The 27,387-nt window shown below is 42.3% G+C and overlaps 3 protein-coding genes across 5 annotated transcripts in view; 1 reads left to right on the forward strand and 2 right to left on the reverse strand.

The window, feature by feature from the left end:
• Positions 1 to 2,528, reverse strand: part of serinc3 (serine incorporator 3) — a 54,937-nt gene extending 52,409 nt beyond the window's left edge. For 2 of the 3 annotated variants that reach the window (XM_079482680.1, XM_079482679.1), the window contains exon 1: positions 1,990 to 2,323. Coding sequence is in view for 1 of the 3 variants with exons in the window: in XM_079482679.1 (XP_079338805.1) it covers positions 1,990 to 2,016 (27 nt within the window). In the remaining 2 variants the exon portion in view is untranslated. Of the gene's footprint in view, positions 1 to 1,989 lie in introns of all 3 variants that reach the window. The other variant, XM_079482681.1, reaches the window with a different exon arrangement.
• A 2,986-nt stretch (positions 2,529 to 5,514) lies between these two features.
• LOC306909857 (uncharacterized protein) lies at positions 5,515 to 13,405 on the forward strand. The gene is made up of 3 exons (XM_079483947.1): positions 5,515 to 5,930; positions 9,724 to 11,323; positions 13,187 to 13,405. Exons 2-3 carry the CDS (start codon positions 10,669 to 10,671, stop codon positions 13,198 to 13,200), a joined length of 669 nt encoding a protein of 222 aa, XP_079340073.1. The 5' UTR covers positions 5,515 to 5,930; positions 9,724 to 10,668; the 3' UTR covers positions 13,201 to 13,405.
• Positions 13,406 to 18,067: 4,662 nt separating this feature from the next.
• igfbp6a (insulin-like growth factor binding protein 6a) lies at positions 18,068 to 22,794 on the reverse strand (the record flags this gene model as incomplete). Its single annotated transcript, XM_079483743.1, has 5 exons — positions 18,068 to 18,510; positions 18,626 to 18,745; positions 19,029 to 19,063; positions 19,858 to 20,157; positions 22,758 to 22,794. 5 exons carry the CDS (start codon positions 22,792 to 22,794, stop codon positions 18,397 to 18,399), a joined length of 606 nt encoding a protein of 201 aa, XP_079339869.1. The 3' UTR covers positions 18,068 to 18,396.
• Between the last annotated feature and the right edge of the window lie 4,593 nt (positions 22,795 to 27,387).

The following is a 27,387-nucleotide window of genomic DNA, read 5'->3' on the forward strand; positions in this document are numbered from 1 at the left end:
AGGTCCATCAGTGAAAGAGTTACACGAGGGAAGACCGACCCAATGGTAATGCATCCCTAGGCGACTAAGGTGGCGGCGCAGGCCCTGGGTCAAACGATGTCCACAATTATGGTCCAGGAGAGGCACCTCTGGCTCAACCTTGCCCAGATGCGGGACGCTGAGAAGGTCCGCTTTCTCGATGCTCCCATCTCGCAGGGTGGGCTGTTCGGGCCCCGCCGTGGGCCACCTTCTGGCTGTCGAGGTCCCGTTCGGGGTCTGTTCCTAAACAGCCCCGGCCCCCTTCGTTGTTGTCCCCGGATCCGGCCACCCCCTACTCAGGCGCCCCCCCGGAGGAAGACGTCAAGGAAAGGTCCACCGTCTCATCAGCAGCCGCCGCGGAAGCATAAGCGTTCCTGATGAGACGAACCCAAGGAGAACGAGATTGGGCCCGACCCCAGCCATTTCATCGCTGCCGGGTCGGACTGGGATGGTTCCTGCCCCGTCCCAACATCTGCTGGGCCCCTTCGGGAGCCTGGTGCCTACATGTTCACAAGAGCCTTCGTTCCCCTTGGGTCTTTCTGACAGCCGCTCTCACCCTCTGCTTGACGGTGTTCGGCAACTCGACATTGCGTCACGGCACCGTGCAATGCCGAGTATAAACATAGCCAGCCCTCAGCACTCTCACCTCGACGGTGTGTTGAGCTGCGCCATCGCCAGGCAGGAAACATGATGAGGGCATGATTCAGTAAGGCATTAGGAAGGTTTTAAGAGGGAAGGATTACCAACTGTATCAGCAGGACTCTCAAAAGGGAACCTTATCATTTTTGTATTGTGCATTTAGAATACATTTAGGTTCTCAGTCTTTTTTATGTATGAAAGAGACTTGTTCCTCATAAAATGTTTTGCTATATGGAATACAAACATTTTGAAGCTCAACATCTCAAAACTGCTCAGAATGCAGATAGAACCTTATAATTCCAAAGTGACAACTTATCTGACCTTTTATTCACAAGCAGTGTTTTTGAAAAGCAAAATCGAGAAAATATATGTAAATGTGTTTCAATCATTTTGTGTTCACACAAAACAAAAAAGCTGAATTTATATTAATGATGCAAACCGCAAAACTGCTTACCACTCAACGACAGCAGGTGGTCTGTTAATGAATTAATCACTAAGAACTAAAGCAGCTAATGTGACATGTAAGGCAAATCTTCTGTTGTAAACAAGTTAATGCTGTTGTCTTGTTAGGAAGACAAGTGAATAATGATGGTAAACATTGGAAGACACCAGTGTTTGATGATGTAAATATTCAGAATACACTGTAATAAAAAAAGATTAAAAAATTATCAAACTGAAACTGTACAAGGCATTTTTATTTACTATTTTAAATCTTAACTAGTTGCTTTGTTACAAAAAAGTTGAAATTGCTCAGAGTAGTTACAGTAATGTAAAACACATCATGAAGTTATCATGACTTATAGTATTTCACCTTCTTTTTACAATATACACATGTAAATGTAAATAGCATTTATTAATAGCCTATATAATATAGTTATACATTATTTGCCTATTGATCTATCTATATATATATATATATATATATATATATACAATATATAACGTTCTATATTAGCCGAAGCATTTCTTTTGAAAAATGAACCATCTTAGCTTATAAAAAGTTATTCTTTTAACCACAGTTTTCTTCGATTGTTTTATTTTATTAAATTGTTGTTATTACAAACGCATGGTTTTGTTTTACAAAACGTACAAAAAAAGCGTACCGTTCCTATGTTCTGCTGCGAGCAATAATGCTCTATTATGTATAAGCTCAAGCTGTAACGTGACGCTTGTGATAAAAACGCTTTACTAAAATAAATAATAGTTCCCCACGATAAGAAAACACATATTATATATAATAACCCTGTTTAAACTGTGTGGTGTGGAGGTTTAGAATACATTTATTTCAATTGAAACAGAAATGTACATGTATAAAAACATTTAAAGACTTACCCAAATAGTTAGCAGCGCTCCCATCATCTACACAATTACTAGACCTAATTGCTCCAAAGCCTTGAGTTCGATCCGGATTTAAACTCTTAACATTTCGAGGTAATGGGGTGGACTCGAAAACGGTTCAATAGTATATACAAATCTCATATTTCTGTGATGTCAAACTAATTCTCAACCCAACTACAAACATTAAATGTCCTTTTAAGAGTATTGTTCCTGAAAAAAATATCTGTCTGTATGTATGCTAATTTGTCGCTTGTTGGACAAGTTGGGCTCGCTGCAACCTGTTGAACATCCAACCTGACCCGCATCAAATTGAACCTCGCATAGAGCCAGTGTGATGTCAGAGACCCCGCCCGTTTCTGGACGGAGGATGAGGGAGTCACATAAGGCTTGTTTGAGATGCGCTTTGCCTCGCCTGAAATGCAGGCGCGAGTATGCGGCTGCAGTAAGGGGAGGGGTCAAAAAATACCTTTGAAGTCGGACAATAGGCTTGTTTGAGATAAGCAAAATCTGCGCAGAACCGATCACCGGTGATCACCGCGAGCTGCATGCCGGTTAGAAAAGTGTCCGAGTTACGTCCGCCTTGCTCTGATGTCATGCTGACGTGTGCTAAAAAACTCTCGCGACGGCGAGGCGGCTGTGTCGGATTGAGCAGTCGAGCGCAGTTGCTCTCCTCCGACTGCGCTATTCAAAAGCATGATGGGAAACGACTGACTGACGACACAGCTTCAAGCTCATTGGCTGAGAATGTCAACGATACATTTTCTCTTCATTCTAAGAATTAGATTACGCATCTGTTAATTTATATTTACATGCAAACTAAACAAAAACAAAACACGCCTAGTGAAATTAAGAATTAGGACGTGCGTTTATTTTAAATTTCTCTTCATTAGAATTCTTCCTTGTTGTAATTTTCTCTTTATTCTATTGTATGTTTGTGTGAATTAATAAATCAATCCATTAAAAATATACATGCACGCATACATATCTAAATGGACTGTTTAGTCATTATGCCTCATCTTTGTGCGGTTTCATCAAGTGTCAGGGTCTTAAAACAAGGGAAGAAATTCTGAAGAATATATTTGCTACAATACAGCTTTGACTTGCATGGTATGGAAAAATACTATGGACGTGAAATGGTGGCAGAAACCTGCTTGTTATTAAATATGACAAACATTTGTTATGAACTCTGTCTCTCAAAAGCAACTTGCTATTTACTTCATTTACCATTTGCTTATACAATCCTTGAAAATGTCTTACATGTTTTTGTGTAAGCTGTTTATTTGTACATTATTTGACAGTACATTCAGTGATTATTATTGTAACCATCTTCATGTAAAAACAGTGGTATTTCGATTACATCCACTTCGTCTGCGATAAAAAACGCGAACGCGATCTCCTCCATTGTTCACGTTTGCAAGCGACAAAACAGCGAGATTCACGAAGTGTCCGACTTCAAAGGTCTTTTTTGACCCTCCCCATAATGCAGCCGCCTACTCTCACCTACATTTCAGGCGAGGCGAGGCGCATCTCAAACAAGCCTACTTTCTGAATCTCGCTGTTTTGTCAATTCAAACGTGAACAATGGAGGAGATCGCGTTCGCGTTTTTTATCGCAGACGAAGTGGATGTAATCGAAATACCACTGTTTTTACATGAAGATGGTTACAATAATAATCACAGAATGTACTGTCAAATAATGTCCAAATAAACAGCGTACACAACAACATGTAAGACATTTTCAAATGGTAAATGAAGTAAAAAGCAAGTTGCTTTTGAGAGACAGAGGTCATAACCAGTGGCGGCCGGCCAATAGAGGGCGCTAGGGCGCCGCCCCCCTTAAGCCACAAAAAAAACAATTAAAACAATTAAAACAAAAATAGTAATAATAATGAGAAAAACATCAGTATGTCAATATTTGTGTGTTTTAAATATGGAATGCACCCAGTAATACATGTAAAATATGATACAAAATCATATTTGCAACCTTTCCTCTGCCTGTCTGACCGCTTCATCAGCTCTGGGGCGATAGAGAAAGCGCCCCAAGGAGGCGGGTCTATGTAGCAGTTAAGCCAATTGCTAATTTAAGATATGAATGTATGACATAAAATTTAGCCAATCAGCGTTCTTAAATAGAATCCAAGAAGGGCGATCATTTTATCGCCCCAAGCCCTGATAAAATAAGGACTGGGCTCTAGGGGCGCCATTTTTACTAAACGACAATGGCGAGCGCGGACGTTACTCCTCCAAGACCCAACCCTAACTCGGTGAAATCTCTCCTCCAAGATCCGTTTGAGAGGAGAACTTTGTCGGAGAAAGTTCGGGTGAAAGAGCTGGGCCCAGATCAACCTGACCTCTCAATCAAACAGCAGGCTAGCGAAAAAGGGAAGCACTATATGCGCGGCTTCTCCCGTAGCTGGTACACCAGGAAGGCTTGGCTAGCTGGGTGCACCCATGCTAATGCTTTATTTTGCTTTCCACTCTGTTCTGACAGCATGCATATTGTGTTGCCTATTTACTACCAATGGCACCAACAGCCTTTCCAAAAGATGTTACTTATATGTAGAAATAGTCAATTGTTTACAAGTTCAGTTTAAATGCAAATAAAAGGCTTGTGTTTGTGCATCATGATGTTTATGTTTTTGTGTACGAATGCCTCAACTTTTTAATATTGGCATTAAATAATTACTGACTATTTCACTGAGCACTGCTGTCCTGCAGTTTGTGTTAAATTTTATTGCGATGGTTACGGAAACAAAAAAGTATGGCACAGCCCCACCGAGAATATTTTTCACTGGTCATAACAAATGTTTATAATATTTAATAACATGCAGGTTTCTGCCACCATTTCACGTCCATAGTATTTTTCCATACCATGCAAGTCAAAGCTGTATTGTAGCAACTTCAGAATTTCTTCCCTTGTATTAAGACCCAGACACTTCTCAGACACAGAGAGAGAGAGAGAGAGAGAGAGAGAGAGAGAGAGAGAGAGAGAGAGAGAGAGAGAGAGAGAGAGAGAGAGGGATCATGAAAATTTATGCTTTTGTATTTTGCCTAACAATAAATGTTATTCTCACTGCAGTTGGATCGTTTTGATTTTAACCATAATAACAAAAAATACAGCAAACTAACGCAATTAAACACAATTACAAACATGATAACATTATACATAAAATCCATCATCGTTGTTCAGCATGTGGTAGTCATTAAAATATATATTAATTTACATTACAATAATAAAAAAGGTCTACATTGAAATTGTGCTGTTCAGTTTTTACAGATTTTATAAATAAGTCAAAGTATTCAAATGTGAAATAAGAACGTAACGCCATATGCCATCCTCATATACCACCAGTTTATTAACATGCCACTTTAGCATTTTTCATTTATACATTATTTTGAAATTTTCAAACAGTTGCCCCGCCTCTTACGTCTTAATCTTCTCGCTTTCTATTCGAATCCATAGTACAGCGCTGTGGAGGCGGCCAGGTACGTTTTGATTTGCGAATAACCCATCGTGTGTTGGAAAACGGCGTGTGCTACAGCTGCTTTGCCGATTGCGAAACTTGATCGGGAAACTGTTTGCCAGAATATACCCTGACCTCGTTTCCCCTCATGCTTTTGAATAGCGCATTCGGAGGAGAGCAACTGCGCTCGACTGCTCAATCCGACACCGCCGCCTCGCCGTCGCATGACATCAGAGCAAGGCGGACGTAACTCTAGGCTTGTTTGAGATGAGCAAAATCTGCTCATGCGGAGGATGCACTCTGCGAGTCTGATTGCGCGCACTGTGTGGACCTGCCGGCGCGTGTTTTGAGGACTCGCAGGAACATCGCTCGTGGACTCATAGGGTCGAGGCTCACCGCCGACAACGAGACGCTGGTGAGTCCACCCATTCCACGAGGTGGTGGCGACAACCCGGCTCTCGTAGATTCTGAGGTATTCCCAGCAAACAATTTTTGGTTCCCAGAACCACGCGCTAACGTTCCCAGAACAGATATTCTAACGTTCCCTGTTGGTTTTCCAGGAAAGTTTTCTTGACGTTAATAGAACGTTCCCTGTAGGTTAGAGGAACGTTCCCCTACCTTTGTACTAACGTTGCGCTAACGTTCCCCTAACGTTGCGCTAACGTTATCGTAACGTTAGGATAACGTTATCGAAATGAGTCTAAAATCACGTGTTATAGATTGTTTGTTGCTCAGAGAACAAAAACTGGGTTAAATAAATCAAAATTTGTTAAATTAAACTGCATAAACAACCTTAAACAACATACAAAGAGAAAGAAAATAATAATACCTTTAACACGTAAAACTAATTGGCAAAATTTAATTTTCAAATCATAATATAATTGCTATATATTAAATGTAGCATGAGATATATATATATATATATATATATATATATATATATACACAACTACAAAAAATGTAACCAAAATATAAATAAAACAAATAGAAAGAAAATCAAAACTTTAAGACGTTAAACTGGTAATATTTAATTTTATACATATATCATAATGACTATTTATTAAATGTAGAATGAGGCTACAAATATAAAAGCTACAATTATTTAAAATACAGAAGCAATATCTTCACTTCAGCATCATCTGAAAACAAAAGAAAACGGAAATGAGTGAGACAGATCTTAAACACTGTTGTTGAAATTAATCATTATTATGTGAAATAGTTATTAATTGCTTTTATCTCCAGTGACTGATGTTGATCGTTAATATGCCTGCAATTCATTTACAGTCAAGGCATTTAGCAGAGGCTTTTCCTGCTCAAAGCCACAGTACAACATGGAAAACAATACAATTATTTGGCAATTATATGAAGAGTTCTATACAAATGAAAGTACATGCAGTACAATGTGTTTTACTAACAAAAATTACAAATCTTTTCTAAACCCATTGATCCATCTTATAAAAAGTATTTAAAAACATATACTGTGAAAGCGCTCCCAAAAGAGCTTTTGGGGTAGAGGTAGCTGCTGTTGACACTCAAAAAAAGAGCAAACATGACTAAATTGCATGACATAAAATATGAGGAACATGGCAAACAAGATATGCAGATTAACTGCTATGTTTTTTACTTACTATACAATCAGATGCCAATTGACTCTGGAAAAAAGAATAATTATTTTAATCGAATAAATTCACAGATTTATATGATTTATGAGTATGTACATTTACATTTATATGTGCTCCAGCAATTGGAAGAATATTGAAACCCACTAACAAGAAAGAAGGGGCACTGCAGGACCAGGGGGAAACACTGATTTAAAAAAAATCAAACGAATTGTTTTATCTTACTCCGTGCGAATTTGCCCCAGTAGCACAACGTGACGTTAACTGAAAGAACCGGTGACTGTAGCCCATAAAAAGAAGGAAAGACGGTACTCATGTGCTATAGCTTACTGTTATATGTACATGAAATGTAGGTATAGGGAGTCCATTTTATGATAATGTTCTGTGGGTTTCATGTGAAAGCGGCAGTAGATTAATTTGAAGTGGTGAAACCGATCTTATTCTTGCTGCATTAGGTAAACTATATTTTTCGATTTTTAAGCATAACGTTATTTACATTTAAGTTTATACGTTAAGCTTAAAATTCGACCGGTTAAGTACAAATAATTACCTCAGGAAAACGGTCAGTGATTTCAATTAGAATGGAATATTCAGCTATGTGGCACACGTACATGGCCTCAGTTTTACAACTTAGACTATCTTACCTTTCTCGTAGTTTCAAATGTCATTTACAATCAATTTACAAGCTCACTACAGGTGTCTTTTTTATATGCTGATTAAGTTAAAAAAGTATTTTACCTCAGGAAACTGACGGGACCGGCCGGCTCCTCTCAGAAGGCAGTCGCTCTGTGTGCGTGCGGTGGCCACAGACCTGCCTATAGGCTGCCCGCATGCAGAGTTCGCGGGCACCGCACTCGAGCAAGATGTAACTTGAATTTTTTTCTTTCGTTTTTCTAAGAAAATATATGCATTTATATAAGGATACTTCTCAATAAATTATGAATATAAAAATATGATTTTAAATCGAAGTGTGCAATATGGTAATTGGAATCTGAAAGAGAGTTAGCAAGAACTTTTTTGCGATTGTTTGCTAATTTTCATTAGTTAATAACCTAGAGGGAACCTGTACAGAACGTTTTTGGTTGTATTGTTACCCTCAAAAAATAACCTGAAGGGAACGTTCCGGTAACGTTCGCTGTTGGTCAGAAAAAACTAACCTGCAGGGAACGTTCCGGTAACGTTCGCTGTTGGTCAGAAAAAACTAACCTGCAGGGAACGTTCCGGTAATGTTCGCTGTTGGCTAGAAAAAACGAACCTGCAGGGAACGTTCCGGTAACGTTCGCTGTTGGTCAGAAAAAACTAAATCCTGCAGGGAACGTTTCGGTAACGTTAGCTTTTGGTTAGGGAAAAACTAACCTACAGGGAACGTTCTATGAACGTTGCCCTATGGTTCCCAACGAAAAAACCAAATGGGAACCATAGGGGAACGTTAGGGGAACTTGCTATTTACTTCATTTACCATTTGTTTATACAATCCTTGAAAATGTCTTACATGTTGTTGTGTAAGCTGTTTATTTGGACATTATTTGACAGTACATTCTGTGATTATTATTGTCACCATCTTCATGTAAAAACAGTGGTATTTCGAATACATGCACTTCGTCTGCGATAAAAAACGCGAACGTGATTTTGCAGGCGACAAAACAGCGAGATTCAGGAAGTGTCTGACTTCAAAGGTCTTTTTTTACTCCTCCCCTTACTGCAGCCGCCTACTCTCGCCTACATTTCAGGCGAGGCAAGGCGCATCTCAAACAAGTTTTTTCAAATCGTTCTCGCGTTACTTTGATGTCATCCGCCTGTCGGATCCTGGCATCACATCAAGTAGAACCAGCCTTATGTGTATTTGACTTGAACCACGGCTACAGACGGCGGTCAACGAGAAGGGGCGGACTCGAAAGCGAACATTTCTGGGTTCTCATTATTAGGCTTGTTTGAGATGCACCTTACCTCGCCTGAAAAGAACACGAGAGTGGGCGGTTGCAGGGAATGGGTCAAAATGATTTTTCAAGTCGAACACGGCCTGAATCGCAGTTTTGTTGCCTGCAAACGTGAGACAGACGAAATTGAAATACCGCTATTGTTACATGAAGATGAGGACAATCAGTGAGAACAGTTCATATTCCTTTAAAGCCCTTATTTAGTAATATACAAATCTGTCTGGTATACAGTGGTAAATGTTGCAACTTGTAACTGGTTAAAAACAAAAGGCAATAGTTAATGTTCAGGCGAACCTACATAAACCACTCTTTACATTAATAAAAGAATGGTTTCACGGATTACATTATGAAATCGAAAATTGAGTAAAAAGCAAGTTGCTTTTGATGGACAGACGCCATAACAAATGTTTGTCTTTTTGCTAGGAACGTCTCTAGAATTTGTCAATTTAGACTGTCCTTGTGACTTTCGAAGTAATTTCAGACTTTCCAGAAGGAAAGCAAGCAACATTATACAGTTGCATTATAACGTTATACAGTGTGTGGCGAGTCACCCCTTGCGCAATCAGCGTGGCCAGGGAAACAGACGAGACACAGCTGCCGATCGATAAGGCACCAAACGAATGGGCATAAAAGCCAGCGAGACAGAAGACACGGTGAGCTACCACTCCCATACAAGTCAGAACTAATGTGTTTGTCTTCTGTCTCACAGGCTCAGACTTTTGACGATCGCCAGCATACTTGAGACCACGCACAGAGGAAACACATTCACGGTGGACGGACACACACTTGGGCACGGAGAGAACGGAGGACTGGAGGAATTTCTCCACAGACACTCTGGACATGACACCGTGCACCGCACACTGACACATTTGAATAAAAACTCCCCTCCGGGGCAGGAAAACTTACTATTTGTGTATGTGTCATCTCTCCACCTGCTACATTTGGTGGAGAATGTGGGCATATTATAGAGATTGACGCATACACAGGACCTTACCAACAAGGTTTTTTTTCCTTTTCTTTCAGTCCCTCTCTCTCTCTCTCTCTATCTCTCTCTCGACCAGCGGCATACCAGGATGGAAGAGATCATCCGCGGGCTCGCGGAAATTACAGTCCGCCAGCAACAACTGAATGAGCTGATGACACAGAGGCAAAACCGTGCTGACGTTGCCATGGATCAGATGCGAGAGGTGATCGCGGCCCGGATTCCTTTGCCGGAAGCTCGATCGGCGGCCCACCACCTCCTTACAAAGATAACGGACCAGGATGACGTGGAGGCATACCTCCACACCTTCGAGGTCATTGCCGTTAGGGAGGGGTGGGACAAGTCAGAGTGGGTAAAAATCCTTTCCCCCTTTCTGATGGGAGAAGCCCAACGGGCCTATTTTACTCTCCCCACGGCTGCAGCAGAGGACCATGATGCACTGAAAGCTGATATCCTTGCCAGAATGGGGTTGTCAGCTGTCAGTGCCGCGCAACTTTTTTTAAGTGGACATATGATGAGAACACTCCGGTACGAGCCCAGGCAGCACAACTTTCACGCCTGGGACACCTGTGGCTTCTCTCGGACGGACCCACTGCCTCCCAAGTGACAGAAAAGGTGGTGGTAGACCGCCTCTTACGGGCCCTGCCGCGACGATACCGCACCGCGGTCAGCATGAGGGGTCCCACAACGATAAAGGAATTGGTCGAGTCAGCAGAGCTGGCAGAGGCATCTGCAGCCTGTGATGCGGGAGAGAGAGTGGTGCTGACGCCCCGGAGGGTGAGCCAGGCCTGGCGAACACCGGAGGGCACCTCCCGACCAGGTAACAGACCGGTGGCCCCCTCACCCGTGGACGAACCTATGCCCACGGATCCAGGACCGGTGGCTCCCCGAGCCTGGATGGCCGGTTGTACTGTACATCGACAAGTACACCCTGGAGCCCCCCAGCGGGTGACCAAGGTAAACGGAAGGCCGGTTACAGCGACCTTGGATTCCGGTAGTGCTATCACCCTGGTCCAGCCTAGCGTAGTGGCCCCCTGTGAGGGGGGGAAATTCACAATCCCGATTACATGCATCCACGGGGACACCCGGGAAGTCCCCGCCAGCCGTGTCACCGTGGCCACCACCCAGGGGTCATGGCCACTGGATGTAGGCATTGTGGAGGATCTACTTGTGGCCGTGTTGCTGGGTCGCGACTGGCCAGGGTTTGATCACCTCCTGGCAACCTCTCTACTGCCAACCGGCCGAGGGGGCCGCCCCCGGAGACACCCCCCTCAGAGGAACCAGACACCACGTCAGGCCTGGATGGCCACAGGAAGCAAACCAGAGAGTGAGTGTCAAAATTCTAACCTCTTTTATGACCTTTTTCAACAGATCACCAGGGGAGGATCTTTTGGAAGATAACAACGGGAAGATGTGATTGCGAAACTGTTGGGATCAGGTACGCATCGTCGAGGACGAGGTTAGGATTCCAGGACCACACCCAATTCCTCATTTCATCATTAAAAATGGTCTGTTATACTGTGTCGGTCAGAGGCGGGGGGAAGAAAAACAACTGCTAGTGGTTCCGAAGGGAAAAACTGACACCATTCTGGAGCTGGCCCACGCTCATCCTATGGCGGGACACCTTGGGGCAGCCAACACGACACAAAGGATTCGGGACAGATTCCATTGGCCGGGTCTTGAGAGGGAAGTTCAGAGATTCTGCCAGAGTTGCCCCACGTGCCAGAAGACCTCGCCGAAACGCCCCCCCCCCAGCCCTCTGATCCCCCTGCCTGCCTATCATCGAGGTGCCCTTCGAGCGTATAGGGATGGATCTGGTAAGACCGCTGCATAAGTCTGCCCGGGGGCATAAACATAACCTGGTGATTGTCGATTATGCCACCCGGTACCCAGAAGCAGTTCCCCTGAGGAAGGCCACATCCAAGGCAATTGCCAAAGAGCTCTTCCTCCTCTTCAGCCGATTGGGAATCCCCTCTGAGATTCTGACTGACCAGGGAACTCCGTTCATTTCCCGGCTGATGGCCGACCTCTGCCACCTGCTCCAGGTGAAACAGCTGCGCACATCCGTCTACCACCCTCAGACGGACGGTCTGGTCATCAGGCCTACGCGGCGGCCTATATTGACGACCTAGTCATCCACTCGGAGAGCTGGTAGGACCACCTTGATTGGTTGCCGAGGGTGCTGATCGACCTACGGAAGTCGGGACTTACAGCCAACCCTCGGAAATGCCACCTAGGGCTCGACGAAGCTCAGTACCTGGGAAACCGCGTTGGACGAGGACTAATCCAGCCCCAGAGTAGGAAGGTGGAGGCAGTGAGGGATGCCCCCCCGCCACGGACCAAAGCCCAGGTACGAGCTTTCATGGGACTGGCGGGATATTATAGATGCTTCATCCCTAACTTCTCCTCGATAGCCAGTCCCCTGACCGACCTGACCAGAAAGGGATCAGCCAGGGAAGGTTGTCTGGACCCAGGAGACGGAGAGGGCATTCCAGGCATTGAAGACAGCCCTGACATCATCCCCAGTGTTGTACGCCCCCGACTATGGTTGCCCCTTTACACTCCAGACCGACGCCTCAGATACGGGAGTAAGTATGGTGTTGTCCCAGACTCGGGAGGGGGAGGAACATCCCATTGTGTATATCAGCAGAAGACTCACCCCCGCCGAGTCCAGGTATGCAACAGTGGAGAAGGAGGCCCTAGCCATAAAGTGGGCAGTCCTGGAGCTCAGGTACTACCTGCTCGGACTACTTCACCCTCGTCACGGATCATGCCCCCTTGCAGTGGATGGCAAGGGCCAAGGACACCAACGCCCACGTGACACGTTGGTTCCTGGCGCTCCAGGACTTCCACTTCACCGTGGCACACAGGGCTGGTGTCTCCCACGGCAATGCTGATGGTCTGTCGAGACTCTGGTCAGGTTGGACATCCCGGTCAGGTACAGTCCTAACCCCACACCCACCCAGGTCGAAGGTCTCTGGAAGGTCTTTACTTCCCACGTCGACGCCTGGGGGGGGGATGTGGCGAGTCACCCCTTGCGCAATCAGCGTCGCCAGGGAAACAGACGAGACACAGCTGCCGATTGTCAAGGCACCAATCGAATGGGCATAAAAGCCAGCGAGACAGAAGACACGGTGAGCTACCACTCCCATACAAGTCAGAACTAATGTGTTTGTCTGCTGTCTCACAGGCTCAGACTTTTGACGATCGCCAGCATACTCGAGACCACGCACAGAGGAAACACATTCACGGTGGACGGACACGCACTTGGGCACGGAGAGAACGGAGGACTGGAGGAATTTCTCCACACACACTCTGGACTTGACACCGCGCACCGCACACTGACACAGTTGAATAAAAACTCCCCTCCGGGGCAGGAAAATTTACTATTTGTGTATGTGTCATCTCTCCACCTGCCACAAGTGTAATACAATATCTACAGTATGTATGTGTATAATACAAATATATATCTCAGTTAAGTAGAATATCGTGAAAAAGGTCAATATTTGTTGTCACTCATTTCAGAAAGTAAAACCAACATATTATATAGATTCATTACACATAGACAAAAATATTTCAAGCTTTTATTACTTGGTATTTTTATGGTTATGGCTTACAGATAATGAAAACCCAAAATTCAGTGTCTCAGAAAGCTTTTATATTACTTAAGATCAATAAAAAAATTATACTTTAAACAGAAATGTCAGGCTTCTGTAAATTATGTTCATTTCTATGCACTCAATACTCTGTTGGACCTCCTTTTCCATGAATTGCTGCATCAATATGGCGTGGCATGGAGGCAATCAGTCTGCACTGCTCAGGTGGAATGAAAGCCCAGGTTGCTCTGTTAGCGGCCTTCAGGTCATCTGCATTGTTGGGTCTGGTGTCTCTCATCTTCCTCTTGACAATAAACCATACATTCTCTATGGGGTTCAGGTCAGGCGGCTTTGCTGGCCAATAAAGCACATTATATATTGAACTTTTTCACGATATTCTAATAAATTGTTTCGCTTGCCCATTTTCAGGGATTCTTCCCCAAGCAAACTAAAAGTATTTAGAGCCATAGAGCTACAATATCGTTATGAAATGCTTAGAATTGTACATAAAAAAGAGAAAATACAAAAATGTAGTAAAATGTATGTAATTACACTTCTGGCTTAAGCCTGAAACTTTATGATATGATATGATTCATATTTTTCTCTTCCTAATACAGTATATTATAAATAAACTTTGCCCTTTTTACATGAATACACAGCAGACCAATGTGCTGCTGAAAAACTGTATACTTTCCCCTCTATGGACTCTTTCCAACCAAACAGTCCCGTATAGGAGTGGCAGACAAGTTTAACTTAACCAAATCCACCGTTTCAAAACGTCTCACTGAGTTCTGTTCCCTTTTAAGAATTAATTTGTCACATTACAAGTCCTGGCCCAGAGGACAAGCCCTGCATGTATCCCAGAGTTAGGTTTTGAAACAGGTGGATTTCCAAACACTGTCTGTGCAGTCGATGGATGCCACATTCCAATTCTAAAACCACACTGAGAATCCTGTGGCCTACATCAATAGGAAACTCTATTCTGCTATACTTACAGGATTATGTGACAGTCAGCGGCGGTGCTGTCATGTCAGTGTGGGTGACCCAATCCAGGTGATTCAAGAGCATTTCGTTTGTCAGAGGTAAGACGCCTTCTGGAGGATGATCCACATTCCCTGGTTCCGGAGGGCATGCATATAATTGGTGACTCAGCATACCCTCTTTTGCTTCAGCTTTTGAAGCCATATGGACAACAGCCACTTGACTGTCAGGCAGAGGCGGTTTAATAAGAAACTGAATTCAGCTCGCGTTGTAATAGAGCATGCATTTGGTCTATTAAAAAAACTAAATTCAGGAGACTCAAATTTCTGTACATGAAAGATGTGTAGAACATTTCTTCCGCAGTCACAGCCTGTTGTATACTTCATAACATGTGCCTGGATTCCAGTGACCGCATAGAGGAGAGTTTGCAGACAGATGATATGGAGGGTGAACCTTATCAATCAGAAGGATGTATTCACAATGCGTACAGGTCCTCCCCTTTGGTCTGTCTCGGTGTCCACGAGTCTTCACAAAGGTTGTGGAAGCCACATTCGCTCCCCTCAGGTCAGTGGACGGGCCCCCGGCCTGCATTGGCACATCAATTGCCTAGAGTAGTTAACAGTGCTACTGGCACTGAAGAGGTTGCAACCTCTCGTGAAGGACAAGCACGTGCTGGTCCGGTTGGAAAGCTTGACTGGCGTGGCGTTTATCAACCGCCAGGGTGGCATTCACTCACAACTCGCCCGACGCCTCCTCCTGTGGAGTCAGCAGGATTCTCCGTGTAAAACCGATGTCAGGCCGAGTCTTGCAGGGTACCAACAGGTGAGACTGACAGCGTACACCTGGGAAAAGGCCTTACCCCTCCAATTGGGTGAAGAATAGGCATTCCATCTATCACTAAGCACTTCTTCGTGGCGGGCTGGGCAGAGCAGCCCTGCCCCCTTATGCCGAGTGTTACCTGAGCATCTAGCAGATAGCTCTAACCGGACCTAGTGCTCCACATGTAGTAACCCCCCCACAGGGCATGTTGGTAGCCCATGACCTCTCCTAGGTGGACTTCCACCTCTTGCGGCACTCCCTTACAGTTCGCACATTTCTCCCATGAGTTCTCCCCTTTCTGGCGAGACCATGTGGGTGTCTCCATTAAAACTCCTCCCTGCGGTAGGAAGTGGTCTCCGTGGCGCGTTTTCTAAGTGAGGAAATAACGCTTCCCAGTGGCCGTTACGGTCGATGGCACGGGCCCACCTTTCTCAAGCTCTGGGCCCCCTACCTCTCCACTGGAAGGTTACAAGTGCACTGGCACTTAGGTCCGACACGCCCAGGCCGGTCAGCGTCGCTCCGCTAGATTGTTTGTATTGTTTTGATGCCATGGAAGTGTGTCGCCAGGGTCTGTGAGTTATGTGAATTTGGACACCTTGTAATTTTTGAATCTTTGTATCTTTTTTTAAGATTACTTTCCACATATTATCTCCTTTTGGCAGATGTGGTCTCCGTAGCGTCCCCCCGTCTAGAGTAGTAAGGCCACCGCCTGTACGGCCGGTAATAAGAAGCTCTTGTTGTGGTCACAGGAGGACGCTCATTTGTGACTCGCCTAGGCAGGTCAGTCCAATTAAAAGCGCAGGGACCTTGTATAAGCTTGTACTGGACACAACACGGAAGGGTTTTGTCCTTTCTCCCCAATGGGGAGCGCCTGCAAGTTCACCACCTGGTCCCGAAAGGGAGTGGTGGGAACTTTGGGAACGCAGCCAGGCCAGGGTCTCAGCACCATGTGGGAGTCACCCGGCCCAAACTGTAGGCACACGTTGGACACAGAGAGTGCATGTAGATCCCCTATCCTCTTAATAGAGGCGAGCGCCTATAGGAGAGCTGTCTTTATTGTCAGATGAGGTAGAGCGGCCTTCCCCAGGGACTCAAATGGGGCCCAAGCAAGACCCACAAGGACAACATTCCCAAGTTTCCGAGAGGGTACGGAGCGCGGTAGAGGAGGATTCAGCCTCGTGACGCTCAATGTACACTTTGAGGGTGGGAGGCGAGGCAAGGCAAGCACAAGATGAATTGCCCAGTTTACAATGCAAAACGCAACATCACAGGACATCAAACACGAGGGCATTAAATAGGGGAACTAACAAGAGACAATTAACAATAGGCAGGTGTGGGTAATGAAACACTGGCGGGAAGCTAAATGAGGAAACGAGGGGCGGGATCAATAATGAGACCGGAGAAAGCTTGACCATCATAAACAAACAATGATCATACGTTTTCACACAAAACACGTGGTTCTGTCATAACCCTGCCACAAGACTAGAAAATCATGACAAGGTGAGGCAGGATCATGACATTGTGGGTGTTTTATATTTCAACTTAATTATTTTTTTCTTAAAAGCTTGTCGACATTCTTTGTCTTTTTTGCATTATTCTGTAGGAACATACATAATTATTTGATGGGATGTACTTGGCATTTTGTTGTAATGACTTAATATTCCCTTAGTCACAGTTTAATGTGTCAATCTAATGTGAAAACAGTGATTACTGTACCTTCATAACATGTGATTACTGTACCTTATATCTCTGGGAACATAGACAGTACTGTGTGTACTGAATTCAAAATTCAAACTCTGTTTATTGACAATAAAGCACGGTTTCTGTGTAAATAAAGTTATATTTTTTCTTTTTACAAATTTAATTGAATTTCTATAGAAAATTACTATTGTAGTTTTAAAATATTCGATTAGTTATTACAAAGGTGCCTTCTGTTTATATTTCAAACAGAATTCCGTTACAGTGCCTCTGGCTGTCCGAACGTACTTCTCTGAGCTGCTTTCATGCGCTGTCTCCGAAGTCATTGTCTCATGAAACAGCAAGGCAACAAGTCAGCTGCTTAAGCTTTCGGACTCAACTAAGGTCTAATGTGAAGTCTTATATGCAGGTCAATGAGACACTTTACGGTAATTCCCTTTAAGCAGCTTCATTCATTTCTTTTGTTGAGTCCTTGGTTTTGTTCTTGTAATGGAATTTACAGTGTGTTTCTTTGTTTTGTTGATTGATCACACATGTGCCTGTTATCTTTTTGGATACAGGTTGTTCAGTTTGAAAGGTTATGTATGTACAGTATGTAGTTGTACAGTGTGTAAAGTTGAAAGTTGTATCTGCATATATAAACAGTATGTAGATTTAACAGTATATTTTATGGTTGTATATTTGTTTCATTCCTAGATTATACATGTGGATTAAAAAACAAATGACACCTACTCCACACAATAACTACTTAAAATTAGTTTGCCTAAAAGATAAATGTTTTTAAAAATTTTCAAATAATGTGATGTTTTGCATTCCAATTAATATTAATCAAATGGCATTTTTGTATTAGGTAATAACTATAAAAGCAGCTACCTAACATAATGATACACAATAAAAACACGATAAAGCTGTAAAAAAACATGATTTTTAACTAAATTATCCTTTATCAGTTTTTACAAATAAACTCTTCATTTTATACCAGCTTTTGTTTTAATTTAATGTACAATTGTTTCAATTTGATGTAGATATATACAATGACCATGCAAAGATTGCAGTGAGTTTGCATTATTCTGAAAAACAATATTTTACATAAGCAATTTCATGAAGAAAATAAATGTTTTTAATTGAAAATACTTTAACGGTTTCTGTTTTAGCATACTAGGAAACAAAATCATTTGCATCAGAATGGACCACAAATTTACTTGTAACAACAATTGTAAATAATCTATTATCATTATGCCTGTGTACTTTCAGCTCTCATTAAGATCCTTATTACCATGAGTTGTCCAGTGCTGTTTCACAAATCTCAGGTACTGGTACAGGAGACAGTACCGTCTTCTTTTTTACGAGATTTTATTTTTGCTCCCTTCTCATCAACACACCAGCAGTGGCCTCTTTGCATTCCCCGTGATGAGAGACACTATTTGAAGAGTCAATCAGAGAACATTTTAAAATATAATATAAGATGTTAAATGAGCTTGTCTTCTTTAAATCCTTTAACTGTATCACAATTTATTAATTCCACAGATACACACCTGTTTTTTCTGGAAGAACCCATGTCTGTCACAGTTAGGAATGTAGATGTCCTGGATTGAATGAATGACTGTCAGCTCAATACCTTGGAGCACTGTATTTAACAATTTACGACAAGGACCCTGTCGAATAAGCAATGCATGACCAAGAGAAATGCCATGGTGATTGCACATTTTTATTTATGTACACTGTAAAAAATTACAGTCACTTTGATTAAACTTAAATTTAGACAGCAACAAATCTTCAACATTTTATGTAGCACTGTAAAAAATCCAGTAAAAAACAGTTTTTTGTTTAAATTTGCAGACTTTTTCATAAAGAAAATACATAAAAATCTGAGTTTTTTTAACAGTGTGTATAATATCAAAAAGTAAAGAGATGCAGTACATTAGTCATAAACATTACCTTTTCAGTGTTATCAGCAGTCGATGGTCTGTAATCTAAAACATAATTAAATATTCTTAGTATGTAATGTTATTGATCTATAGCTGTTAAGCAATACTGTATGTCTATATTTAAACAAGAAAGAAGTGAAAATACAGAAACACTCAAAAGTTTGGGATCACTTGACAAAATTGTTTCTCATACTCTTAAAATATTTTAATCTGAAGGTTTTTCAATGTTTGAAATGTGTGTGGACAAAAATTTAACTGTGCCTATTCTTTCTAGAAAACTACATCTTTATTAAATAAATATTTTTTAAATTGATGACTTGGACAAAATAATGAATAAATAGCAGCCAATAAGGGTCCAGCATAGATGGAAGTTAGTTTAATGCTGTTTAAAATGTGACCTAGGTTGAGACATCAATAAACTGGCTTACAAAATGCCAAGAGAACGATTTTGCAAATTCTACCTTGAAGGTGCTAAAATATAACGTAGAGTTTATTTATTTTTAATGCTTTTAGTCACAACATAATTTCCACCCTTACAACTGCGTATTTCCATGGTTTTGATGAGTTCACGTTTATTCTAAAATGCAGAGAAAATATAAATAAAGAATGAGTGAGTGAGTGATCCCAAACTTTGTTTGTGTTTCACCATTTGTATAATTCAATTATCTGAGTTTCAACTTATTTTTCCACATTCTTCACATAAACAGTTCCTGACATACTAAAGTTGCCAGCTATTCCCTCAAATGAAAACTCATAACATGTTTTTCTACCATACAGCGTTCACAGCATTTACTCAAGATCAAATATTTTAAAAGTCTTCACTAACACCAGCATCTTACCTGTAGGTGAAGGTACGTCTGTAATAGTACTTTTGATGTTCTTGCAAAGCCCTCTTCCCCGAAGCAGCGCCTGAAGAGGGCCTTGCTCTCCAAAGGCAGGGATACAGCGAAGACCCTGGGCACAAGGCAGAGTATAAACCCCACAGGGTTCATCTAATGCCAGAATGGATGTGCTCACCTCCCCTGTTAAACGTTCAGCTGTATGACTTTTGAGGCTGCCTGAGGACCCATTACACGATTCCTTGCACCCATTCCCTAAGCCCAACACAAAGTAGTTGGTGCTGAATAAGCAAAGCTGAACTGGAAAAAAAATCATTAGTAAATCATGCAGAAAAAACATCTTTGTCCACTGAATCTCATAGGTTCTTTTACTTTTAGTTTGTAGTTTTTATTTATTTGATGCTTCTCTCTAACATTGAAAACAAAATTATGAAGGGAGTATCAGCCAATGTGACTTATCTAAGGATCATAATTCGGTTCAAATTGCCTGAACATGCAGCATAGGCTGCTTTTAAAGAGTAGGGTTGGGTGGCTAAGAGAGCAACAGATGCTTGGGGTTGGAAAAGAGGCGGAGTTTCTTTATGTTTGACTGTATCATTATCTGTATATTTGGTCATGACAACTTTTTTTAAGTATATTGGTGGGTTTTAGAACCGTACAATTTTATAGTTGACCAAAGTTTGAACCCCCAATGTGAAAGCAAACAATAGTTATTCAGTTTTTTAATGTGACATTTTACAGCACTCATCACACTTTCGGTTAATTCAGTCAGCTGTCATTGTTCAAGCTAAGGGACTATACCTATTTAAGTATGCTTACTGTAAACTTTGAAGTTCTTGCTGTCTTTCTCAATTTCCTACAATCTCCCCTACAACTTTTGCACAGTGCAGCTCAAAAACGAAAGAAAAAAAGTCCAGTTGTGTTAAAATCTTTGCCTCCTTACACAAAAGCACACAATCCTTTTTCATTAGGTAATGGCTGATGGCTTAATGACTTTAGGCTGTCTGTCATTTGCAATGATTTCCCTTTCACAGTGATTTCATAATTAATCGCCTCAAGTTGGAAAAATGAACGCTAGTCACAGGTGTTTATAAGTGAAATTAGGAAAAATTTAGTTCTTTCCCCTTCACTCAAAACATTGCTAAATATTTAACTGACATCCAGAGAAACATGCAATGAATGTGCTTTGTCAGTCATTATCTCCACACAAGGAAGATTTTTTGTTGTTGTTGGCAACCAGCTTCAGGCATGTGGCCCCCGGTGGGTCAACTACACATAGTGGAGTGACCTAGGATCAATCAGTGTTAATCCCTATTACTTCTACCTTCTTCTTAAAAAATAATTCTTCCTCCACACATCACAACATTACTAATCAGTATAATTTTAGTAGAGTAAATACATTAACATGTAATACATTATTAAAATTAATTAAAATTAATATAAGTGGTTAGGATTGTTAAAATCATGAAATAAAAACTACATGGCATACTGTATACACAGAATATTCTTTCGGAATTGAAATCGCCAATGCCACACTATTAAATACGTTAATTCATTTTAGATAATAGACAGCTTTTTACTATTAATAATCTTTTTTAAAGATTAATACAATCATCTTTTTCGTTTATGGTATTAATACGATGTTTGCATACGTATTTCTTTTTATTTTCTTGCATTTATGTGAGTATATGTTGCTTGTCAAAAGGTTGTCTATTTGGAGAACAGTACTGTCTTTATTATTTCTACTGCTAGAGTGCATGCTAGTAACTGATTAAATGAAGATAGGATAAGCGATGGATTTGGTGGATTGTTGGATTTACAATGTTAAACGTGTTGTCTTCTCATGCTTGACATGGTCAACTTTTAAAAAACCCAGTTGGACATATGGCGTAGTATTTCTGTGCTCGATACACTCCCCCAGTGTTCGTACAGGTTTCGGAATGTTTTTTTCATACATGAAAATCTGTTTCGTAACAATTTTTCTTAGTCCCTTATTGAACAATTCTCCCGGAAAGACACGCGCCACGCCCACGCATCAACCATGGAGAGCGGGAGCAGGAGCATGCGCACAATTCACTTTCACTTGTGTGCAGGGAGGGGAGAGAGAGAGCACTATGTTACCGATGTTCAGCTGTGTTGTTTGTTCGCTGCATTTGGGTGAGGAATGTTATATAAATGGTGGATATAACGCTGGATTTGAAGATCCTTTGAAACTGATGGAGTGGCAGTCATAGCACTAAAAGATGCAGAACATGAACCACACGCGGTAAGTGAAACTGATGTCTGTTTTTTCTTGGCAATGGTTGCGCACAGGCTTTAGTTCCGCCTTCCCCTCCCCCCACACACGTCGTTTGTTTAATAATCGGAAATAATCGTATAGCTGTATCTGTCTTTTATAAATGTGATGAAACTAAAGACTCTAAAGATATTTGAAGGGTGCAAGTCTTCTGCCATCAGGTAGGAGATTTTGTAGCTTTCGGGCCCGAACCACAAGACTGAAGAACAGCTTCTGCCACCAGGCTGTCAGGATGAACTCTCTCCCTTCTCTGCCCTCCACCCTAAGAGGGTGTCAATTGAATGTAAATTAAATCTAAATTAATTGAATGTAAATACATTTATTTTACGTAGTTATTAAAAAAGTATACTCAATAACAAAACGTTTTGTAAACTCAATATCTGAATATTAAGAATAAGTCCGTTCCTTGAGAATATTTAAAAGACAAAAACCAGCAGACATTAGGGGTTAGCGTCTGAGTGGCGCTTGCTCACCGTGGCTTCTGCATTTCCCCGTTTTATAGCGGCTCTGATGAGCCGCAGCTGATAATGAGCGGCAGGTGTGCCGCACTAATCTCCTCCGTCCCCATGGCGATGCTGATTGCACTAGGGGAGAATCGTCACACCATCTTTAAGAATCGTCTGAAAACACATCTCTTCCATCGACACCTGACTGGTCTGTTCTAACTTCTATCTCTTTTCTACTCTTTCAAAAAATAATAATAATAATACTTAGCTCTGTATACTGTTTTAGGCTATATGAGACCAGTTTTTTATTGCATTTATGCTTTTTGTTGTCTTTATGTTGTTCTAATTGCTTCCATTGTTTACCTCATCTGTAAGTCGCTTTGGACAAAAGTGTCTGCTTAATTACTAAATGTAAATGTAGTCCTCTAGATACACTATAAACATGGCGTGTTCTCTATAAACCAGTGCTTTAGTAAACTAATCAGTTGATAAACAGCTAATTACTTGAAGGCTGAATATAAGTTATGTGTTCCCATGTTGTCTCAATAAATAGATATGCACTAGAAAGGAGATTCTTATTAAATAGCCATCTAAAAGATGGCTTTTTAACACAGTGGCTAAATCAACAAAAAAAATGTACCGTCAGCGACTGATTGACTGAATCTGGATATCAACATAGCAGTGATGAATTTGTTACAATATAGGTCAGCCAATAGAGGGCAACAGTGAGCTATCATAGGATGGGGGGATGGACAAGGCGAGAGAACGAGAAAATAGACAGAATTGTATAAGGCTGGATATGTGAAGCAATCTAAATAAAAGCTAGTGTTTGACCCATCATGAGACTCATTAAGGAACATGAAACATGGTGTCAGAAGTCAGAACCAACAAAGACAGCTAAATAAGCAAGTAAATAGTAACTTAGACATACTGACGGACAACGTATTTGTTAACTAAGTTGCTCGGTCAGTCAAGTCAGATCAGCAGCAGCCATGGCATACAGCATCCCGGTTCCAGAATCCATGGACATGAAAGGTGATACCTACAGCAACTGGGCATTTTTCCGTGCACAATGGGACAATTACGAGATTGCCACGGGCCTGGACACAAAAGACAAAAAAATGCTAGTTGCTACGCTACTGACAGTGATGGGAAAAGAGTGCCATCAACTTCAACGGCATCTACACATGCCGTCGGCGGACAGGGAGGATCCGACGAAAATACTAGATGCATTACAGTCACATTTTGAGCCATGCAAGAACGTGATCTACGAAAGGTTTGTTTAATGACTGTAAACAAACTCAGTGTGAGACAGCAGAACAGTTCATTGCAAAGCTAAGGAAGTTAGCAGATACATGTGAATTTGGTGAATTAAGAGAAGAGCTGATCCGTGACCGGCTGGTCATGGGCACAAAGGATTCAAGTGCACAAGCACGGATGTTACGCGAACCAAAGCTCACATTAAACACGGCTATAGACATGTGTCGCGCGAGTGAACAGGCGCAAATGCAAATACAGAAAATAAGCGGAGCGGAGCGGGATGATGTCATCAACTTCACTTCCCGAGAAAACTACTCTGAACGCGGCAGGCAGGGGTACAAACAGACAAACGCATCTGAGGATCACAAAAAAAGGCAACATAACAACTCATGCCATTACTGTGGAACACTGCATGCTAAAGCCAAATGCCCCGCTTATGGTGTAACCTGTAAAACATGTGGCAAGCGAAATCATTTTGCACGCGTTTGCAAACAGCGACAACACAAACCACAGCTGAACTTAGTAGAGGAGGACACCCAATCTGACGAACAAGCAGATGCCATGTGGTACATCTCACATGTAAACTGTTTGCAAGCCAACCAAAGTAAATGGTTTATACATCTGAAGCTGACCCACATAATGTAAAATCATTCAATGACGATTCCCAGTATACCCTGAAGTGCCAGCTTGACACAGGCTCCACAGTCAATGTAATCGGCTTTCGTGACCTCCAACGCTTACTGCAAGATGGCAATCCAGTTTTAATGCCCAGCAAAGCCACACTCAAGCTGTATGATGGCACGCTAATCAAGCCTAAGGGTGAATGTGACCTCAAAACAGACCATGAAGGGCACAAGTTCATCCTCACATTTCAGGTAATGGAGACATCACATATGCCACTGCTTTCAGCGGAAACCTGCCAGAAGCTCAATTTACTTCAAATAAACACCAACCACGTAATACACAATATTGACACAAAAGAGGTTCCAGGCGCATCCAACACAACGGATAAAATCATCTCCATATATGATGATGTCTTTGATGGATTAGGATGCCTCCCAGGGGAGCTACACCTTGAGATTGACCCCACTGTCCAGCCCGTGCAGCAGCTACCGAGACGGATTCCCATTCCTATCAAATAAAAAATTATCAAAGCCATTCAGGAAATGGAACAAAAAGGCGTCATCGCTAAAGTTACGGAACCGACTCCGTGGATAAGAAACATGGTGGTTATTGAAAAGAATGACAAGCTGCGCATATGCATCGATCCTACCCCATTGAACAAAGCTTTGCTCAGATCACACTTCCATATTCCCACAATTGAAGAAATCCTTCCAGAAATAACCAATGCAAAAATATTCACAGTTCTTGACGCTAAGGATGGCTATTGGCAAGTAAAGCTAGATGAGGCCAGCAGCTACCTCACCACGTTTTGGACGCCTGAAGGAAGATACAGGTGGCTTCGGATGCCGTTTGGAATAAAACCGGCAGCGGAAGAATACCAAAGGAGACAGCATGAAGCATTGCAGGGCCTCAGAGGAGTCAGTGTGATTGCAGATGACATTCTTGTCTATGGGTGTGGCAACACTACAAAAGACGCAATGGCAGATCATGACAAGAACATCTCAGCCCTACTACAGAGAGCTAGGGAAGTCAATTTGAAACTGAACAGAGAGAAACTGCGGCTGAAACTCCCTAGTGTGACGTACATGGGTCACCTCCTCACAAATGAAGGTTTACGCCCAGACCCGCAGAAAATAACCGCAATCCAGAACATGCAAACACCGACCGACCTAAAATCCCTCCAAAGGCTTTTGGGGTTTGTAAACTACTTGTCAAAGTTCCTGCCCCGTCTATCAGACATATGTGAACCTCTCAGACAGCTGACAGACAAGGACGTTGTCTGGACGTGGCTACAAAAGCATGATACTGCTCTGGAGAACATCAAAGATTTAGTCACTCACTACCCTGTACTGAAATACTATGACATTAAAGAGGAGGTCACACTACAATGTGATGCCAGCGAGAAAGGCTTAGGGGCAGCCCTCCTACAGAATGGACAACCTGTAGCATTTGCGTCCAGGACACTGACCCCAACAGAACAACAATATGCTCAGATTGTGAAAGAATGCCTTGCCATTGTCTTTGCGTGTGATAAATTCGACCAGTATCTGCATGGAAGGGAGCACATTACTGTACATAGTGATCACAGGCCACTTGAAGCAATCTTCAAAAAAACCTTGCTGACAGCACCCAAGCGGTTACAGAGGATGCTACTGAGGCTACAGAGATATCAGATACACCTGCAGTACAAACCAGGAAAGGATTTGCACGTCGCAGACTTCCTCTCTAGAGCGCCTCAAATGAGCATGACACACTCACAAATGCAGACACCAGCCTCAGTATATGCAATGGGTCTTACCTCGCATGACTTTGAACAAGTTAGCCATTCCAGCGACACTAATATCTCCACAAAGACACTGGAAACCATCAAAACACACTCAGCCAAAGACAAAAACTACAAAAACTACATGCCTGCATTAAAACAGGGTGGCCCAACCACAAAAGTGCTGTTAACAGTTTATTGCGACCATTCTGGACTTTCAAGGAGGAACTAGCCAGTGACAGTGGCCTAATATTCAAAGGACAGAGGATTCTCATTCCTGAAGCTCTGCGACCTGTTTTTTTAGAAAAAATCCACACAGGACACTCTGGAATTGAGGCTAGCCTGAGAAAGGCTCGTGAGGCAGTTTTCTGGCCGGGCATTACAGATGAAGTCAAAAACTTTGTCAGTAATTGTGCCACATGCAACACTATCCATGTGAAACAGCAAAAAGAAACATTGATTCCACACAAAATACCTCACCTTCCATGGTCTAAAGTAGGAATGGATCTATTCAATGCAAACGACTCTGTGTTCCTAATCATGGTGGATTACTATTCTGACTACTGGGAGATAGACAGAATGCCAGATTACACCTCATCCACAGTCATTGAGTGCTGCAAAAAACAGTTCAGCAGACATGGCATTCCCCTTGAGGTTTTCACAGACAATGCACCGCCATTAAGTGGCATGGACTTTCAAGAATTTGCAGAGGAATGGGACTTTACCCATGTCACATCATCACCTTATCACAGCCAAAGCAATGGTAAAGCTGAGTCAGCTGTAAAAATAGCGAAGACACTGATAAAAAAGTCCACCTTGGGGCAGTAGTTCTGGCATGGAGAAACACCCCAACAGAAGGACTCGATAGCTCTCTAATCCAAAGGCTCATGTCAAGGAGAACTCGCACCACATTGCCTACTGGAGAGGCCCTTCTGCATCCTACAGTGGTACGGGAAGTTGTCACAAGAAAAATAGCCAAGCGAGCAGCAGTGAAGCAACGCTATGACACTACAGCATGTGACATGCCTAGCATAATTCAAGTCCAGACAGTGCGGGTCCTTCTTCACCCCAATAACCCAACCTGTACATGGGTGCTTGGCATCTTCATTGATCTGCTCATGCAGTGACCGTTCCTACATTCT

This window comes from Barbatula barbatula (genome assembly GCF_947034865.1).
Source record: "Barbatula barbatula genome assembly, chromosome: 20".
Lineage (NCBI taxonomy): Eukaryota > Metazoa > Chordata > Actinopteri > Cypriniformes > Nemacheilidae > Barbatula > Barbatula barbatula.

Coding starts and splice junctions, on each gene's coding strand:
- LOC306909857 (XM_079483947.1), top strand. CDS start 10,669: ATGAGGGGTCCCACAACGATAAAGGAATTGGTCGAGTCAGCAGAGCTG.